At 41.7% G+C, this 21,026-nt stretch overlaps 1 protein-coding gene across 12 annotated transcripts in view; it reads left to right on the top strand.

The window, feature by feature from the left end:
- LOC133500420 (intermembrane lipid transfer protein VPS13B-like) overlaps window positions 1–21,026 on the top strand; it is a 506,059-nt gene that overhangs the window by 103,791 nt on the left and 381,242 nt on the right. For all 12 annotated transcript variants that reach the window (XR_009794884.1, XR_009794885.1, XM_061819054.1 and 9 more), the window contains exon 17: window positions 12,861–13,045. Coding sequence is in view for 10 of the 12 variants with exons in the window: in XM_061819054.1 (XP_061675038.1) it covers window positions 12,861–13,045 (185 nt within the window). In the remaining 2 variants the exon portion in view is untranslated. The remainder of the gene's footprint in view (window positions 1–12,860; window positions 13,046–21,026) is intronic.

Below are 21,026 nucleotides of genomic sequence, written 5' to 3'. Positions count from 1 at the left end.
ACACACCAAGTACTCTCCTGCCTGTCTCTCTGATTACCGTGGCTGTCCAGTCTTCCGGGAGCTTCTGCTGTCCATCGAGAGCCTGTTTTACCTCTTTCCGAAAGGCCGCACAACATTCTTTCTTTCTCAGCTTCCACCACATGGTTCTCTGTTCTGCCTTTGTCTTCTTAATCTTCCTACCCACCACCAGAGTCATCCTACACACTACCATCCTATGCTGTCGAGCTACACTCTCCTCTACCACTACTTTACAGTCAGTAACCTCCTTCAGATTACATCGGCTGCACAAAATATAATCCAGCTGCATGCTTCTACCTCCACTCTTGTAGGTCACTATATGTTCCTCCCTCTTCTGGAAATAAGTTTCACTACAGCCATCTCCATCTTTTTTGCAAAGTCCACCACCATCTGTCCCTCAAAGTTCCTTTCCTGGATGCCGTACTTACCCATCACTTCTTCATCGTCCCTGTTTCCTTTACCAATATGTCCATTACAATCTGCACCAATCACAACTCTCTCGCTGTCTGGGATGCTGAGAACTACTTCATCTAGTTCCTTCCAGAATTTCTCTTTCAACTCTAGGTCACATCCTCCCTGTGAGGCATAGCCGCTAACCACATTATACATAACACCCTCAATTTCAAATTTTAGTCTCATCACTCGATCTGATACTTTTTTCACATCCAAGACATTCTTCGCCACCTCTTCCTTTAAAATAACCCCTACTCCATTTCTCTTCCCATCTACTCCGTGGTAGAATAATTTAAACCCTGCTCCTAAACTTCTAGCCTTACTACCTTTCCACCTGCTCTCTTGGATGCACAGAATATCAACCTTTCTCCTAATCATCATGTCAACCAACTCCTGAGCTTTTCCTGTCATAGTCCCAACATTCAAAGTCCCTACGCTCAGTTGTAGGCTCTGTTCATTCCTCTTTTTCTTCTGACGATGGATGGGGTTTCCTCCTCTTCTTTTTCTTCGACCCACAGTCGCTTAATTTCCACCGACGTCCTGCAGGTTAGCAGTGCCGGGGGCGGGCGTTGTTAACCCAGGCCACGACCGATCCGGTATGGGATTCTTTAGATGAACGCTCATATTTTTTTGGCACAGTTTTTACGCCGGATGCCCTTCCTGACGCAACCCTCTGCATTTATCCGGGCTTGGGACCGGCCGACAGATTGCACTGGTTTGTGCCCCCATAGGACTGCATTGTGAAATGTGGAGTGATAGATGGATTATCAACTCTAAATGGATTATCACTGTGGTGTGCATTCCACTTTCCTCTTCTCCCCACAACTCCTTAAACCGTGGTGCTGCTCCACTTCTTCCCATGAACAAGTCTGTAACATTTTTGCAACTTTATAGTCTCCATTATTATTTTCTGTCTTCTGGGCTGGAATAACACTGAATAAACTACTTTGTTCTATTTGTCATTTCACCGTGACATGATTTACAACCTCTGTGAGTACAATTTTAAAATAAAACGAATAATTATTTTCATAGCCTAATAATGACCGATTTCCTCCAGAGTTGGACATGTTAGACAATTGCAGGAAGCCACATATACTGTTATACACACTATTTGCATACACAGGCTTCTTGATATGTTTTCCTTTAATGTCCGATGAACCACGTCATTGCCATTTTCTCGCCTTGCGATTTGCAGCTGTCTGCACAACTTGATTAAAACATTTCTTTTAGTAATCCCTGTGTAATGAAGCTTTCTCTTGAGAATGTGTGTGTGCATGTGTGTTAGGTCAAGGGTCCTCCAGATGGTGTGTGTGCGGGTTCGTGCGCGTGTGTGTGCATGTGTGTGTGTGTTCCTGTGTGTGTGGCCTTGTGTGAGAGAGACAGGGAGTTGTGGGGAGTAAGTTTCACTCTACTGTTTCTTAGTTTGGGTATTACAGAACAGATGACTGAGAAATAGACACATGGAACACGTTTGACACCGAGTAACAGCAAAACTTGTAAAAGTGACCAGCAATCTAGCCACTGCATCATCTCAATTCCCACTCACTCATATCGAGAAGTGTTTATTTGGTTTGTTGGCTAAAAGTCATGATTGGCTTCATTTTATCACAGTTATTTTACAGCAAAAGTAGCGCAATTGACAGCCTTTGTAATTACGTTCTGAACCTGAAACAGTATTTGTTTTAATTAAATATACAATATGCAATGGTTTACCTTTTTTAAATACATGTATTACATAACAAAACAGAGGCGATGAAGAAGTGATTGGTAAGTACGGCATTCAGCAAAGGAACTTTGTGGGGCAGATGGTGGTGGACTTCGCATAAAGGATGGAATTGGCAGTGGTCAAGAAGAATGGAACATAGAGTGACCTACACGAGCGGAGGTAGAAGCACGCAGGTGGATTATATTTTGTGCAGACGGTGTAATCTGAAGGAGGTTACCGACTGGAAGGTTGTGGTGGGGGAGAGTGTAGCTCGACAACATAGGATGGTGGTGTGTAGGATGACTCTGGTAGTGGGTAGGAAATCTATGAACACAAAGGTAGAGCAGAGAATCAGATGGTGGAAATTGAGAAAGGAAGAATGTTGTATGGCCTTCCGGAGATAGGTGAGACAGGCTCTAGATGGACAGGAAGAGCTCCCAGAATACTGGAATACTACTGCCTAGGTATTGGGGTGTATTCTAGTTGGAAACGGGAGAAGGAGACGTGGGACACAGAGGGGACTAAGTAGAGGTGATGGGAATATATTGAGATGCGTTGTAGGGCAAAGGTAGAGGTGGGAAAGGCTAAACAAGAGGCATATGATAACATGCACTCCATGTTTTATACGAAAGTAGGAGAAAAGAGCTCTACAAGTTGGCCAGACAGAGGGATAGAGATGGGAAGGATGTGTAGCAAGTAAAGGTGAATAAGGATAGTGATGGAAATATGTTGACTGGTGCCAGTAGTGTACTAAGTAGATAGAAAGAGTACTTTGAGAAGTTAATGAATGAAGAAAATGGGAGAGAAGGTAGAGTAGAAGAGGCAAGGATAAATGACCAGGAAGTGGCTTTGATTAGTAAGGGAGAAGTTAGAAAGGCACCGAACATAATGAAAAATGGAAAGACAGTTGGTCCCGATGACATGCCAGTGGAGGTATGGAAGCAATTTGGTGAGGTGGCTGTGGAGTTTTTGACCAACTTATTCAATAAAATATTAGCAGGAGAGAAGATGCCAGAAGAATGGAGTAAAAGCGTGCTAGTCCCCATTTTTAAGAAAAAAGGCGATGTTCAGAACTGTGGAAACGACAGAGGAATCAAGATGATGAGCCACACAATGACGATATAGGAAAGAGTAGTGGAGGTAAGTGACGTAAGTATCTATGAGCAACAGTATGGTTTCATGCGTAGAAAGAGTACCACAAATGCACTATTTGCCTTGAGGATGCTCATGGAAAAGTACAGAGAATGTCAGAAGGAGCTACATTGTATCTTTGTAGACCTAGAGAAACCCTATGATAGAGTACCAAGACGGGAACTGTGGTACTACATGCACAAGTCTGGTGTGGCGGAGAAATATGTTAGAATAGTACAGGACATGTATGAGGGTATCAGGTGTGTCAGAAGAATTTACAGTGGAGGTGGGACTGCATCAGGGTTCCGCGCTGAGCCCCTTCCTGTTTCTGGTAGTAATGGATAGGCTGACAGACGAGGTTAGACTGGATTGGAGATGATATTATGATGTGCACTGAAAGCAGAGAACTGGCGGAGGAACAGTTAGAAAGATGGAGGTATGCACTGGAAAGTAGAGGAATGAATATTAGTAGTAGTAAAACAAAATATATCTGCATGAATGAGAGGGGCAGAGGAGGAAGAGTGAAGCTCCAGGGAGAAGAGATAGCGAAGGTGGATGACTTTAAATACTTGGTGTCAACAATACAGAGCAATGGAAAGTGTGGTAAGGAAGCGAAGAAATGGGTCCAAGCAGGATGGAACAGTTGGCAGTCTGGTGTTCTATGTGACAGAAGAGTATCCGCCAGTGGTGAGGCCGGCCATGATGTACGGATTAGAGACGTTGGCCATGAAGAAACAACAGGAAGCAGAACTTGAGGTAGCAGAAATGAAGATGCTTAGGTTCTCGCTTGGTGTGACCAGGATTAGAAATTGAGCTCATTAGATGGACAGCCAAAGTTGCATGTTTTGGAGACAAGGTGAGAGAGAGTAGACTTCGATGGTTTGGACATGTTCAGAGGCGAGAGAGTGAGATTGTTGAATAGAAGGGTGCTGAGGATGGAGCTGCCAGGCAAAAGAGTGAGAGGAAGACCAAAGAAAAGGTTGATGGATGTTGTGAAGGAGGACATGAGGACAGTGGGTGTTAGAGAGGAGGATGCACGAGGTAGGCTTGGATGGAATGGGACAAGCCGCAAGAAAAAAAAGAAGTAATACATAACAGTTTTTAATCGAACACTTTTGATCAGTGTCACTGGTTTGGAACCGGTTTTCACCCTATACCTGAGAAAACTTATCACATTCTCACTTCCTCTACTAAAATGTTCTCGGATGAAGGTGAAAAATATTTTTTTAGACATTTGTACAGTATATGTGTAAATATACAAACAAAAGGTTATAAATAAGCCCAAATTTGATTACCTAACCCAGGTTTCTGCAGCAATTAAAATTTCATTTTGCACAATTGGTTTAAGATATTTAAGAAATAAATTAAACACGCACACACACACACATATATATATAATGTGTGTATGTGTGTGTATATATACAGTGCTTTATGAAAGTATTCGGTCCCCTTGAATTTTTCAACCTTTTGCCACATTTCAGGCTTCAAACATAAAGATATAAAATTTTCCTTTTTTTGTCAAGAATTAACAACAATTGGGACACAGTCGTGAAGTAGAACAAAATTTATTGGGTATTTTATACTTTTTTAACGAGTAAAAAACTGAAAAGTGGGGCGTGAAATATTATTTCGCCCCTTTGCTTTCACTGCAGCAAACTTACTCCAGAAGTTCAGTGAGGATCTCTAAATGATCCAATGTTGACTGATGATGATAAATAGAATCCACCTGTGTGTAATCAAGTCTCTGTATAAATGCACCTGCTCTGTGATAGTCTCAGGGTTCTGTTTAAAGTGAGAGCATCATGAAGACCAAGGAACACACCAGGCAGAGATACTGTTCTGGAGAAGTTTAAAGCCAGATTTGGATACAAAAAGATTTCCCAAGCTTTAAACATCTCAAGGAGCTCTGTGCAAGAAATCACATTGAAATGGCGGGAGGATCAGACTGCTGCGAATCTACCAAGACCCGGCCGTACCTCTAAACTTTCACCTGAAACAAGGAGAAGACTCATCAGAGATGCAGCCAAGAGGCCCACGATCACTCTGGATGAACTGCAGAGATCTACAGCTGAGGTGGGAAAGTCTGTCCATAGGACAGCAATCAGCCATACACTGCACAAATCTGGCCTTCATGGAAGAGTTGCAAGAAGAAAGCCATTTCTCAACAATAGCCATAAAAAGTCAAATTTAAAGTTTTCTACAAGCCACCTGGGAGAAACACCAAACATGTTCACCTCAAACAAGGAGAAGACTGATCAGTGATGTCACCAAGAGGACCATGATCGCTCTGGATGAACTGCAGAGATCTACAGCTGAGGTGGGAGAGTGTGTCCATGGGACAACAATCAGCTGTACACTGCACAAATCGGGCCTTTATAGAAGAGTGGCAAGAAGAAAGACATTTCTCAAAGATATCCAAAAAAAGTCTTGTTTAAAGTCTGCCACAAGCCACCTGGGAGACACACCAAACATGTGGAAGAAGGTGCTCTGGTCAGATAAACCAAAATCTAACTTTTTAGCCACAATGCAAAATGATGTTTGGCATAAAAGCAACACAGCTCATCACCCTGAACACACTATCCCCACTGTCAAACATGGTGGTGGCAGCCTGATGGTTTGGGCCTGCTTTTCTTCAGCAAGGGACAGGGAAGATGGTTACAATTGTTGGGAAGATGAATGGAGCCAAATATAGGACCATTCTGGAAGAAAACCTGGAGTGTGCAAAAAACCTGAGAGTGGAATGAATATTTATCTTTTAACAGGACAATGATCCAAAACATAAAGCCAAATCTACAATGGAATGGTTCACAAATAAACGTATCCAGGTGTTAGAATGGCGAAGTCAAAGTCCAGACCTGAATCCAATCGAGAATCTGTTGGCAGAGCTGAAGACTACTGTTCACAAACGCTCTCCATCCAACCTCACTGAGCTCAAGCTGTTTTGCAAGGAAGAACGGCCAAGAATTTCCGTCTCTTGGTGTGCAAAACTGATAGACTTACCTCAAGCGACAAAAGGTAGGGCAACAAAGTATTAATGCAAGGGGGCCGAATAATACTGCATGCCCCAGTTTATATATATTTTATATCGTATAAAATATCCAATAAATTTCATTCCACTTCACATTCCACTTTATCTTTGAAGCCTGAAATGTGGCAAAAGGTCAAAACGTTCCAGGGGGGGTGAACACTTCCACAAGGCACTGTGTGTGTGTGATATATATTTATAGATAGATAGATATATATAAAATACACTACGTGTGCTAATTTAATTTCATTTGATTTTTTTAACAATTGGAAAACAAGAACAGATGCTGTTTTCCTTCAGTAATGTATGCTGTGTAATTTATGGACATAAAGAAATGGGCTTCAGTTGGACGAGCGTGGCGATTATTATTAAGGAGAAAAGCCCATATTTTAGCGCACATGAAGGGTTTCAGCCCTATGAGGAGACAGTGATCATGGAGCAATTTTTTTTGTGAAGGAAAAAAAAAACAAAGAAAAGTTCTTCGACTGTTGCCGAGATGGAAAGATTGCTTACGTCATGGATCCAGGATCCGAATCAACGTAGGCTTAATATCAGACTAATGTTCATTAAGGGAAAAGACACGGTGTATTTTCCTAACTTTGAAAGAACAGAAAAGGGAAGGAGGCTGAGGAGGAATTTACCGCTAGCAAGGGCTACCTGCACTTGCTTCCTTAGCAATAGCTGAATTCAGGCTCCTTTCTTTCTTCGCCATCCCACCTTCCCTTCATTCTTCACCATCCACTTCTCGCAGTAATGTTAAGTGAAGCATTTTATATTTTTTATTTGAATTTATTTTAGGTTTTTTACATTGAGTATCAACGCCCATACATTTTCTGGGCCTGTTATCCTCACGAGGGTCACGGGAATGCTGAAGCAAATCCCCAACGGTCATCGTAAATTTTGACTTTAACGGTAAAATCCGACTTCAGTCGAAATTCGAACAAATCTCAGTCGCAGAAGGAGGACTCCCTGTATCTTGGGACAGGCCACAAGACATGCTTGTCCTTGTCCTTGTAATTGTCAAAACAGTATCCCTCAACCAACTAAAATAAAGGCTCAATGATGGCATAACATTGTATTAATACTGTTGACAGTCTGAAATAAAAGCTATTTAACTTCAACTTTATGATAACCATTTTTTGCATTAAACGTTTGTGCATAGTGCAGTTTATCCACTACATTACACGTAGCTTCAGCAGGGATACCCAGACTTCTTTTTCCCCAGCCACTTCTTCCAGCTGTCCTGGAGGGATCATATTCTCTCCAGCGTGTCCTGGGTCGTCCCCTGGGTCCCTTTCCGGTAGACATGCCTGGAACACCTCACCAGGGAGGCATCCGAATTAGATGCCCCAGCCACCTCATCTGGCTCCTCTCAATGCAAAGGAGCAGCGGCTCGACACTGAGCCCCTCCTGGATGATTTTTTCGAAGCTATCTTGAAGTCGTTGTCCTTGGCCTCACCGAACTCCTCCCATGCCCGGGTTTTTGCCTCAGTGACCATCGAAGCTGAATTCCGCTTCGCCAGCCTGTACCTATAAGCTGCCTCGGGAGTCCCACAGGGCAAAAATGCCTGATAACACTCCTTCTTCAGCTTGACAGCATACCTCACTGTTGGTGTCCACCAACGTGTTCGCGGGTTGCCGCCTCAACAGGCAACGACCACCTTCTGGCCACAGCTCTGGTCGGCAACCTCAGCAATGGAGGCGCCGAACATCGTCCACTCAGGCTCAATGTCCCCCGCTTCCTATGGGATGTGAGCAAAGTTCTTTCGGAGGTGGGAGTTGAAATTCTTTCTCACAGGGGAATATGCCACCCTTTCCCAGCAGACCCTCACAATACGTTTGGGCTTTTCACGTCGGACCGGCATCTTCCCCAACCATCGGAGCCAACTCACCACCAGGTGGTGATCAGTTGACAGCTCCGTCCCTCTTTCAACCCGAGTGTCCAAGACATGCGGTTGCATGTCTGATGTCACGATCACAAAGTCTATCATCAAACTGCGGCTTAGGGTGTCCTGGTGCCAATTGGACATGTGGACACCCTTACACCTGAACATGGTGTTCATTATGGACAATCCGTGATGAGTACAGAAGTCCAGTAACAGAACACCACTCGGTTTCTGATCAGGGGGACCGTTCTTCCCAATCACGCCATTCCAGATCTCACTGTCATTTCCCACGTGGGTATTGAAGTCCCCCAGCAGAATGATGGAGTTCGGGTTCTCTGAACTGCTGTTTGGTGCATAAGCACAAAAAACAGTCATGACTCGTCCTCCTACCTGAAGGCGGAGGGAAGGTATCCTCTCATTCACCTGGGTAAAACCCAATGTACAGGCCCCGAGCCGGGGGCCAATAATATACCCACACCTGCTCGGCGTATCTTACCTTGGGAAACTCCAGAGTGGAACAGAGTCCAACCCCTCTCTAAAGGATTGGTGCCAGAGCCCAAGCAGTGTGTAGAGGTGAGTCCGACTATATCTCGTCGAAACTTCTGGACCTCACGCACCAACTTATGCTCCTTCCCTGTCAAAGATGTGACATTTGATGTCCCTACAACTAGTTTCTATAGCCGGGGATCGGTCCCCGCCTTTGGCCACCGCCCAGCTCACATCGCACCTGACCTGTATGGCCCCTCTCACAGGTGGTGAGCCTATTGGAAGGGGGACCCATGTTACCCTTTCGGGCTGTGCCTGGCTGTGTCCCATGGGTGCAGGCCTGGCCACTATGTGCTTGCCTTCGAGCCCCAACTCCAGGCCTGGTTCCAGAGGGGGGCCCCGGTGACCCACTTCCGGGCAAGGGAAACCAATATCCAATTTTTGTACTCGTCATAGGGGTTTTGGAGTCGTACTTTTTCTGGTCCATCACCTTGGACCTTTTTGACATGGGTGACCCTACCAGGGGCATGAAGCCCCATACAACTTAGTTTCTAAGATCATCAGGACAGACAAACCCCTCCACCACAATAAGGTAACGGCTCAAAGAGGGGCTTACTCATTTTCAATCAGAAAAATATACATAGTAGCTACCTTTGGTGCATCGTTGTGGAACTCATCATTAATATGGGTCCAGTTCCAATGCCTCCTGCATTGCATCATGAAAAGTGATCCCATCTTCCTCCCACAGCATGTCATCCTCTGTGCTATCCTTGTGTTTGTGGGGAAAGATTTTTTTGAATCCCAAGAATCTTAGTTCCCTTTATTCTTCATTATTGTTAGCGCTTTGAAGTGAAGGTCCACAGTGCTAACAACACAATTGGGCAACTCTGGTCGATTCCGACAGCGTGCCGAAAAAATAGACGTCAGCCATATTTACGCAAGTCAACGAGTTACTAAGTAATTAAATCTTATCAAACATCAGTATTGATGCTGGAGCAAAGAAGAAGACAAAAACGAATCACTTTCACTCTGAGAGGGAGGCGGACTTGTTTTTTTTTCACAATGTCATTTTCGAAGCGTGTTTGCCTCACATGCCAGTGAAGTGAAATGTGTAGCGGCATTTTCAAACTGTTTATGGAAAATACGACACTGACATTCCGCCGAAAGCAACCTGAGAATGAGAAAAGTGAACAAAGTAAAATCCCAACTGACTGCATAGCAGTCACAGAAGCATCGTTCCAGGTTCGTCACATCACTGTTAATATCAAGAAGTCCTTCCAAGATGGATAGAAAGAAGCATAGCTGACTCATTGTTCCGGTCTTTTAAAAATAAGGCGGGAATATTATCTTCAATAAAATCTCTGCAGCTGTAAAGGAGTACAGTCACATGGTGCTGTGAAGCCGTGGCTGATGTGTGGAAGGATTGTTTCTCACTGCAGTTGGACGAATCCACTGACGTGAGTGACACAGCCCACGTGTGTATTTTCATTCGCATGGTGTTAAGTGATCATCAATGTGAACTCAGAAAACAAAAAAATTATCATTTAAGTATGTTGTGTTGTGCAATATTGTCTCATGCGATTATGCAAGGCACACAAACATACATTTTCACATAAATAATCTTCAAAATACTTTAAAATATGTTTTGCATTTTTGTAGTGGATAGATCTTTATGACTTTTCATTTGGTCATTCTATTTCATCATTGGTCATTCTAAAAAAAACAAAAAAAACCTCAGCCTTCCCTGTCGATCGCGAAAAGTCTGGGCACCCCTGTACTAGATAGATACTAGTATAGAATAGTAATAGTTGAACATCAAAATACAATCAAGGAAAGTCTGATGTAGTTGTTATATATTTTTTTATGCAAATAAAGGCTGTCATTGATGACTATTTTGACATGACACAATTAGTCATTAGTATATATTGTGATGAGACAGCTCCACACTAAGGGAAAACCGGCTGACATATTAGTGTTGGAAACAAATCCATGTGTTTGTAATGACTAATTATTGATTGGCAATTCATAGTTCCTATTGAGTTGTGCTGAGGAAGATGACTTGCTAGATTTCCAGATCAATAAAAATATTATTTAGTATTTTATTTGCTCGTCATTTGCTAAAAGTCATTATTTAGTCATTTTATTTGGTAGTCATTTGTTATTGTGCCAACCTTTAGCCATATTTTTGTAATTCACTAGTCATTTAAGTTATTTAGTCATTTTTTTTATTGTGCCAAACTTTTACCATATATTTTAAAATGTTTTTGTGTTTTTATTATTTTATTTAATTTTTGTCACATGAATGCAATAAACAATAACAAAACCTATAATATATTTTATATGATGTAGGGATTATCAACAGTTGTTGTAAAAACATGTAATATTTGTTGAAAGCTATGGCAAGTGGGCTTTTGGATGCAGCAAGTGAGTTTTTGATTCACTTGCCCGATAGGGCAACTAGCTGCAAAAGTTAATGCTGAGCCCTGAGGACTGCAGCAAACTTCATTGGCGTGGTCCTTTGGTTCCCTGAATTTATTTACCATAAATTTTCACCTAGAGTGAATTTACAAAGTCTACACCATCACTGTTGTGCTGCTAGGTTTCTTGGTCTAAAAAGGAGCTCAAGATTATCATCTCAGTGATGATCAGAAGAAATTGACAGCACCCAAGTTAAATATGAGTGTCATCGGAAAGGGTCTGAATACTTATGGCTGTGTGAGATTTTGTTTTTTTAAATAAATTGCAAACATTTCAACAATTTATATTTTTTTCTGTAAATATGGGGTGGGGTGTGTACATTTAGGAAAGAAATTAACTTAACCGATTTTAGCAAATGGCTGAAATGTAACAAATTGAATAATTTAAGGTGGTCTGAATACTTTCCAAACCCACCAAATGTCTGGGCTACAGATGAGGTGTTAAATGATCATGTGCAAAAAAGAAAAATTCTCATTTTTTGCATTCACAAAAACCTTTCATTTCAATCGGGGTGTGTATAGTTTTATGTACGCTATATTCAAAAGTATTGTTATAGTTCAAATTGAATTTTCGCATCAAGATCTCATTACAGACTCCACTCATGCCAGGTAAAATACAATTCTGTAAATATAGTCTATTCCTTCCCGATCCATTGACAGGCACCAAGCTCCTCATCTCCTGTCAACCTCCCAAGCCCCACAGCTGTCTTTGTCACTGTGTTTTCCAAAGAGTGAGGGGAAACAATTTTTGGTCTTCTGTACCGTATGAGTAATAACAAAAATAAACTGTGGAAAAATGTGTACTGATTCCAAGCTTGTATTCTGGGACATTGTATAAACCATTTGGATCAGCTGCTCTTGGCAGTGTTCTTCCAATCATGGCAAGATGCAGGTCTTCCTCTTTTCTATTTTTGGGAGAGAGGGGGGGTTGCAGACCACAGGTGGCTCTGCTGTTGAGACACACAATACACATTTGTGTGCACGCATACTTAAATGTTTATATACAGGTACATGTATAGCTCTGAAACAACCTCTCCAGTTAAGTATTTCTAGAGTACTTCACAAGTTGTTTTTGTTGTATATATTCTGCTTGGTGGCATGACGTACTAAAAATATTAGTTTAGTAATGTAAGGGATTGGTAAATTCTAGAAACAAACAAAATACTTTCTACAAAATAGTTTTGTGTTTCTGAGAATCTAGTGCACCTACTGGTAACTTGTTTGAGATGTAGCAATAAAAAATATACTGAAAACACGGATTAATCTGGTTAGTCACATTGGACTGCTATTATTTTTAACAAGAGTGGCCTCACCTCACTCTCAATTGACAAATGAAGTGATAAATATCCCTAGAGTCTTTTCAGTTTTTGGTTTCTGAGACTGCCATTCATTCACATAAAACATCATTTCTGTTTTGGCTGATATGAGAGAGGTTTTTGTGATAAAGAAGTGGCCTTTACCTAGTCAATGACAAATAAGTAAAGCTTGATCTCTGAATCCAATTCCTCCCGTTTAGCGTCTTTTGCTATGCTATCAAGGCAATGGTATTTTATTCATCTTAATATGATTTAGAGTTAAACAGAAATTTCCACCAACATTATTGTGAAAGTAGCATGCCTTGCACCTGTACTATCCCTTCACCTAACCACCTTTCTATGTTTCTCTACATTATCTTCCAGGAGTAACAGCTTTTCTGTCCCAACCACAGAGTGTATTGTGGAGCTTCCTTACTTCACTATACAGGCCACAAGAGCACAGACACATCTGCTCCAAGCAATATGGCAAAGCTGGACATATGGCATGTTGATTTCTGCACCCTCGATACTCAATGAAAACCTTATCAATGAGGTTTATAAAGCTCCAGGTAAAATAAAGTATTAAGTCCTCATCACCTCATAACTGCTCAATAGTGCTCATGTTTAATTGGCTTAATACTGCTATAAAGTGCTACCTTTGTGAAGTAGGTACAGTGCCCTCCAAAAGCATTGGGCAAGATCAATTTATTTGCTTAAGCTGTATAGTGAAGACATTTGAATTTCAGATCAAAGATTAATATAAAACAGGTCAAGCAAGGTTATCAACAGCAGTTAATAACAGAAACATTGTGAACTGCAAAGAAACACCCAATGGCCTCAGTGAGGATGAGTGACATCACTGCTGACCTCGGGATGAAGGTATTGCGAGCCACTGTTTGAAGACTTTGAGAGAAGAAATATATAGGCCATATTCCAAGATGCAAACCACTCATCAGCAAAAAGAATTGGAAAGGCAGATTGGATTTAGCAAACTACAAAGATGAGCCACAAAATTGAGGAATAAAGTTTTATGGACTGATATAGCTCACGATGGTGGGAGCAGAAAAAATTCTGAAGTCTAAAAATCTATTTTGTCTGTCAGTTTACAAAAACATTTATTTGAACTAATTGGGAGAAGCTTCAAAATTTTACAAGACAATGACCCAACACAACAAAGGACTTCAGCGGGAAGGTGGGGGGGGGGTCTTAGACTGGCAAGGTCAATCAAGCCAGTCAATCACCAGACCCAGTAGAGCATGCATGCATTTTACCTCTTGAAGAGGAGACAGAAGGGAGAAACCCCCTCAAAAAAGCAAGAATCAAAAGTGGCTGCAGTAAAGAGCTGGATAAGAATTTCAAATGAAGGATCCAACAGTCTGGTGAAGTCAATGGCTCACAGCCTTGACACAGTTATTGCAAGTAAGGCTGATGTCACCAAATATTAAAATGTTATTTACTTTAAGTCAATAGTCTTTTCCAATGATGCCAACGCAATGTCGACACACACTGATGCAGTGGCTTATGGCTCTCCTTATCATTGCTTTTACTTGTATTTTGTCTGTTTTTCTGGGCACTTTCCTCACTTACACCTTGGCACTATGGTACTACACCCGCCAAGAACTTTTAGATTTTGTATACCAACACGAAATAACAGTTTCAAGCGACTTTCAGCACAAACATAACATTCCAGACAAGATAGCGTGACCGGCGGGCTCACCGTGGATTGTTGTTGGCCTGTCAAAGTGGCGGAAGTGGGAAAGGAAGCAAAAGTGGGGCCCTGGGTCTTGCTTCCCGCTTGAAATAAAGAACAATCCACACAAGCCATCTTTTTCAAGCCTGTACCTCACCATCGTCAGAGCCATTGCCAACAAAATGGACGATCTGGAATTACAATCACTGTGTTGGTGACTGCTGCTTCTTCATCATAACTGAGACCTGGTTTCACGTCTTCATCATAACTGAGACCTGGTTTCAGACAAACATTCCCAATGCTAGTGTGCAGCTAGCAGACTGTACCGCTGGGATCAGACTGAGGACTTAGGTAAAAACAGAGCTCCGGGGCTTTATGTTTTTGTGCATGATGACTGGTGCATCTATAGTGTGATTATTGAGAGAGGGATGGTGTTCTTGGGATGGAACTCATCATTTATGACCAAAACGTTCCATTTTGGTCTCATCTGACCACAAAACTTTCTCTCATGACTCCTCTGTATCATCCAAATGGTCATTGGCAAACTTAAGATGGCCCTTGACGTGCTGATTTAAGCAGGGGAACCTTCCGTGGAATGCATGATTTCAAAGCATGACGTCTGTGTGTATTACCAGCAATCATCTTCGAAACGGTGGTCCCAGCTCTTTTCAGGTCATTGACCCAAGTCCTGTCGTGTAGTCCTGGGCTGATTCATCACCTTTCTCAAGATCATTGAGATCCGACAAGGTGATCTCTTGCATGGGACTCCACTCCGATTGAAATTGACAGTCATGTTTAGGCTCTTACATTTTTTAATGATTGCTCCAACAGTGGCCCTTTTTTGACCAAGCTGCTTGGCAATTTCTCCGTGGCCCTTTCCAGCCGTGTGGAGTTATACAATTTTGTCTCTGGTGTCTTTGGACAGCTCTTTGGTCTTCATCATTGTGATTTTTTGATCTTTCTTTCTTTTCTTCAATTATCTCTCTCACAGTGGACATGCACCTACGATGAAAATTTCAGACCCCTCCATGATTTCTAAGTGGGAGAATTTGCAATATAGCAGGGTGTTCAAATACTTATTTTCTTCACTGTGTTTCACTGCTGCTCATCCCTTCATACACACCCCTCTGACACAGATCCATGTCCACTACAAAGACTGTAAAACCTAGTCAGACACTGCACTCAGTGGACTTCAGGTCTGGCTCCAACACACAGACTGGGATCTATTTGAACACTAAGACCTGGACACATACACAGGGGCTGTAGAGGACTATATCAACTTGTCTATGGAAACTGTGTGAAACATAAGGGTTTTTGCAAACAAGACACCCTGGATGACCAGCAAGATTTGTTCACTCCTCAGGACCCGCAAGACTGACTTCAGGTCAGGGGATGTCAGGCGAGGTGCTCTTCATAGCACAGCTCCAGCTAAACTGAAAAAAGCCATTAAAAATGCCAATATGGACTGCAGGAGGAGAATAGAGTCTCACCATGCAGCTACAGATCTCGGGAGATCTGGCAGGATTTACAAAGCCTCACAATCTTCAGAGGCTGTGATGGGACACTAGGAGATACAAGCGAGTCATTGTAAGAGGAACGCAACAGCTTCTTTGCTTGCTTTGAATCATCACAGTGACAGTCAGCTTCTTCAGCCCTGCCTCCATCCCGACCAAGCACCAATAACGCTCCAGTCATTCTATAGAACCACGATGTGAGACGTGTGCTCCAAGCCGTGAACTCCACTAAAGCTGTTGGCCAGGATGATGTACCAGACAAGCTGCGCAGAGCATGTGCCCGCCACCTGTCCAGTGTCTTCCGCAAGATCTTCAAACTCTCATTGGAATAAGCAGTTATCCCCACCTGTATGAAATCTTCAACAATCGTTCCTGGATCCAAAAAGAATCCCTTAACCAGCCTTCTCAAGTACATCAAACAATGTCTTCCCCTAACTTTGACTCCCACCAGTTCCCATAGCGGGCAAATACATCAACAGAGAACGCCATTACCATAGCTCTGCATGCTGTGTTGAGGCACCCAGAACAACGGTTTTGCTTTGCTTGGATGCTCTCTCTGGATAACAGCTCGGCCTTTAGTACAATCATACCGGACATTCTGTTGACTAAACTAGACATCCTGGGCCTGCCTCCTCTCACACGCACCTGGATCAAAGACTTTTTGACCAACAGAACCCACACTGTGAGAATCGGTTCCCACATTCCTTCCACCCACACACTGAGCATGAGCCCACAACAAGGCTCCTTGATGAGCGCCCTCCTGTATTGTTTCTCCACATTCGATGTCAGCCCAGTCCACATTAATGACATTGTCGTCAAATTTGCTGATTACACAACAGTTGTCATGCCAATCTCAAAGGGAGATGAGGCAGCTTATAGACAGAGAAGAGGTCCAGAAGCTTACCAGCTGGTGTTCAGATGACAATTTGGGACTAAATGCTACACAAACAAAGTAGGTCATTGTGGACTTCAAGAGGAACAGAACTGAAAGACCTCCAGTCCTCATTAATGGTGTATTTGTGGAGAGAGTCCACACATTCATGTTCCTGGGAGTTCTGATCTCTGAGGACCTCTCCTGGACAGATAACATCTCACCGATTACCAAGAAGGTTCAACAGCATCTCCACTGACTGTGAGGAAAAATAACCTGGACACAAAGATGCGGCTGGCCTTCTACTGCTCATCCATGGAAAGGCTGCTGACGTATTGTCTCTAATTGGTACGGGAGCTACGCTGGGGCCGACAGAGCAAGGCCTCAGAAGACAAAGCAGTACAGAAAATCGTTGGCTGCCCTTTTCCCTCTGTGGCAGACAATTCCTCCGCTAGGTGACTTAGCAGAGCTCAGACCATTATTAAGGACACTACACAACCTGCTTCGCAACTGTTTGAGCTCCTGCCATCTGGAAGGCGGTACTGATGTACAAAAGCAAGGAGCAACATAATGAAACATTTTTTTTTCCCGAGCATCACCACCCTGAACTCTCATTTTTCCTCAAGCTGTTCAATTAGTCAATATGTGAAGGCACACTAATTTCAACATTGTGTGCAATACATTTTATGCATTACATTTTACATCCATCCATCCATCCATCCGTTTTTTGAGCCCCTTATCCTCACAAGGGTCGCTGGAGTGCCGGAGTCAATCCCAGCTGTCATCTGGCAGGAGGCAGGGTACACCCTGAACTGGTTATCAGCCAATTGCAGGCCACATGGAGGCAGACAACAGTTGCACTCATAATCATACTTCAGGGCGATTTAGAGTCTCCAGTTGATTCATGTTTTTGGGATGTGGGAGGACACCGGAGTGTCCATAGAAAACCCAAGCAGACACAGGGAGAACATGCAAACTCCACACATGGAGGCGGGATATGATCCCCCAGTCCTCAGAACTGTTGGGCCAACGCTCTACAGCTGCTCCATCGAGCCGCCTAGATTTTACATGTCTATTTTTTTAAATGTATTTTTTTACCTTGCACCTTTGTTAGCTCTGAAACCGTTGAAACTCTCCGATTTCATTTTACAATGTATAAGGACAATAAGTGCCATTCTTTTGTATTGAATTCTAAAATAAAAACTGGAACTCTGAACTTTCGTCTCATTCATCTTTTGATCTGAAAACCAAATGTTTTCAAATACAACGATAACAGGAATTGACCTTGCCTTTCTAATACTTTTGGAGTGGACTATATGTCTTCATGTTACATGCGTACTAAACTACTTCACCATAAAACCTTGTGACACAGTACGTCAGAGCCTTGAACAAGAAAAACGTTACGTTCATCTACTACATGTTTTCTTTTTAAAGCTGAACCCCCAAACCTTCTACTGTGCCAGAATGTGGCACTCTGACATCAGGAAACTACAGCAGTGTACTTGTGTGACAGACAGCTGAGCAATGAAATTAAATTGTCCATAAAGCCTAAAGTAAATCCAAAGTAAATGGAGTCTGGTATTTTGTATTTTCATCATTAATCATGGCCACAGATGCATGAAAAAAATGTTCCTTTGTATAGTCATATAAAATAGATTAATGGATACATTCACACTTTCAGTCACACAAATGTGTATCAGCTTGTCTTCTGCCTGGTAGGGCGCTAAAAGTTGGAAGTGTTTCTGGAGACTCGGTGAAATTAACTCAAACTCCTTTATGCTTCAGATTGTTTGCCATATTGAACTTCAATTTGAGAGGTTTGCCTTTTTGTTAGTCAAATTAAAACAGTAGCACTTCTCTTGATGGGAATATCTGGACAGTTCTCTGGAGGGTTTGGGGTTTTCCAACTCATTAGGATTGTGTTGTCTGGTGAGCCATCGATCTCTGGCTGCCAAACCAGTAAAGCTTCCTTTTTTACTGTTGTGTGGCTGCCAAATATGTATGAAACGGGTCTCCTGTGAAGTAAATTCAAATATTCATCTTCTCTCACTCTGCCTGTCTTGGAACATGGTTTGATGAGAAGCATTTTAACATCTGGACATTTAGTTGCAGGTCAGATAAAAAGGTGGTGGGGGAGTTTTTTTGAAGGAAGGCAGTGTTGAAAAAGTGTCAGTTCTCTGGAGGTTTGTAATTTAAATGTGAAGGTGTACAATAAATGTTAGAAACTGCATGTGAATGTGAGATGTTTTGTAGCTTTTTACAACTTTTAATTTCATTACAACTGAACCATTGCTGTTTTTCATGGTTAGCGATCAAGCCTTCACACGAATTTTGAAAATTTGCATATAATTGAGGCCTATCCTAAAATAGTTGTAATCAGGTATACACAAACACATTTGGTCTGGTTCTTAAAGTATCATCCAAGCTTGTTGCATTATGTTTTTTCCTGACCCACCATGGGTCAGATGGGACCACACAATCAGCTTTTTGTTGCAGTTCTCTAAATATCGAATATCACAGAAGACATACTAAGACACCCACAAAGCCCGTGGTATTGTTGGGGAGTTTGTTGTGTTTCACACGAGCATAGCCGGAGTGATTCCATTCGCTATATTGATTTAAAATATTTGTTTATGTCAATGAGTTGTTTGTGAATGACACAACACTCATCGAGCCCATTCTACCATGCTGCTTCCAAAAAAAAAAAAAAAATGAAAAATGCGGAATGACACTCTTGAATTTGGTAAACTTTTTGATGAACACTTGAGCCTATTACGCTGCTGCATTTTAATGTGGGTCATTATGGTGGTATGTGAGGCTGTTTTTTGAGGTGGACTTGGTGTAAATCGTTTCAGAACCATTGATTGTGGTCACCTGGGCTGCATTTTATGCCATTAATGAACAAGTTCAAAAATACTATGTGGATAGGTGTCAATAGATGGATTATTTCAGTCAATAGTTGCAAGAAAAGAAAAAAAAAATCACAAATGGCAATTCGGAAGGGGTTAACTCTACAATTGTCCAATATTATCATAATAAATAATCTTAACAGTCACAGTTAAAAAAAATCTTACTGAATAACCCTATATCTGTCATTATTAATACAGTTTTTGTGGTCAAGCCTCACAGCATAGATTTGGGTGTTGTGTAGATAAACAAAAAAAAAAAAGACCATTCTGTAAAGTGTGATGTAGTGTAGTGTAATGGCCCCATATTACTGCATTCATAGTTTGTATCTTATCAGTACTTCACACCTCACTCGCAAAAAAATATGTTGTGGTGTGTTAGGGGATCTGAGGAGAAGGTGTGTTTTGCTGGCTGTTATCACGCCTCTTTATTGTGTTATTTTGCACAGACATTTTGTAATAGTTAAAGTGGGGTAATTTGTAGCAATGTCTAATTTAATGATTACTACCTTTGCTGTTGGCCAGTCTGGTACTCTGAATTACAAGGTGAGTGGGATGAATGATAAACTGGTGTCTTGCGGAATTATTGGACCATATCTGTGGCACTCTCAAATACAAAGTAATTCTTGCTGTGAAGAGTAAAATCACCATATTTTTACGGCTTAATTTACATCCGTACTGGGGATAAATTCCACGGTATTTATCAAAAGATTCTTTTGGCCACTTCCGGCATTGAATGCAAATACATCCGGCAAGGGACTGTGACACATATAGCATTGACTGACATGCTCAAATATACACACAGAGGCTGAAGCTGAATAAGCTAAAGCTCTTTGCTTTGGTAATTTTTTTCTTTTATTTAAAGAATTTCCCCTCCTTCCTTTTGATGTTACAGGGTTTCTCAATAGTGAGAGGTGTTTCATATTGACTCCAGGTGATAATACATATTGTCAGTGTCCGTTTCTATCCTTCTCCAAAGAAAAAAAAAATCAAAAGCAAGGTCTCCCCCTCATGAAATCTTACATTTTTATCTTAGGGTACTGACAGGCAGGTAAGGCTTCCATGGAATAATTTTAACCTCTGATTAAAGTGATCTGTCAAAGATTAAAAAAAAAAAGTAAAAAGACCAACACAACCGAAAGAAATGTTAAGGGTTAATTATTTCTGTAATTGCAGCAATTTTAATTCAACCGGCAGTAGGCACATCAGCCCCTCATTTGCCAATGAAAACTGATTTTAAAAAAGTGTAAAATTGGGGTTTTGCCACACAACACAGATTTCCAGTGGTTTTGTCTTCATCCAAATTTACTTACCAGTGATGGGAATATTAGTGATATAAATAAATGGTATTCCAAACTGTGTTCCTTTTTTTTACAGAATGTAAACACATTCGTCCCTTGCAACACGTTTAATTTGTTTCATTCTCAAAACACTATCTTAAATGATCTGTCCCAGTAAAACTGAATGAAAATGCAATGACGATGGACCCCAACATCGTGGTTCAGCATCCATGGATTTGCGTCAATTTTATAAAGTAGTTAAAAAACAAAAAGAATAGAAATGTTTAAG

The sequence above is a fragment of the Syngnathoides biaculeatus genome, chromosome 5, assembly GCF_019802595.1.
Source record: "Syngnathoides biaculeatus isolate LvHL_M chromosome 5, ASM1980259v1, whole genome shotgun sequence".
Classification (NCBI taxonomy): Eukaryota; Metazoa; Chordata; class Actinopteri; order Syngnathiformes; family Syngnathidae; genus Syngnathoides; species Syngnathoides biaculeatus.
The sequence above is the reverse complement of the archived record's forward strand: the minus strand, read 5'-3'. Positions and strand labels throughout refer to the sequence as shown.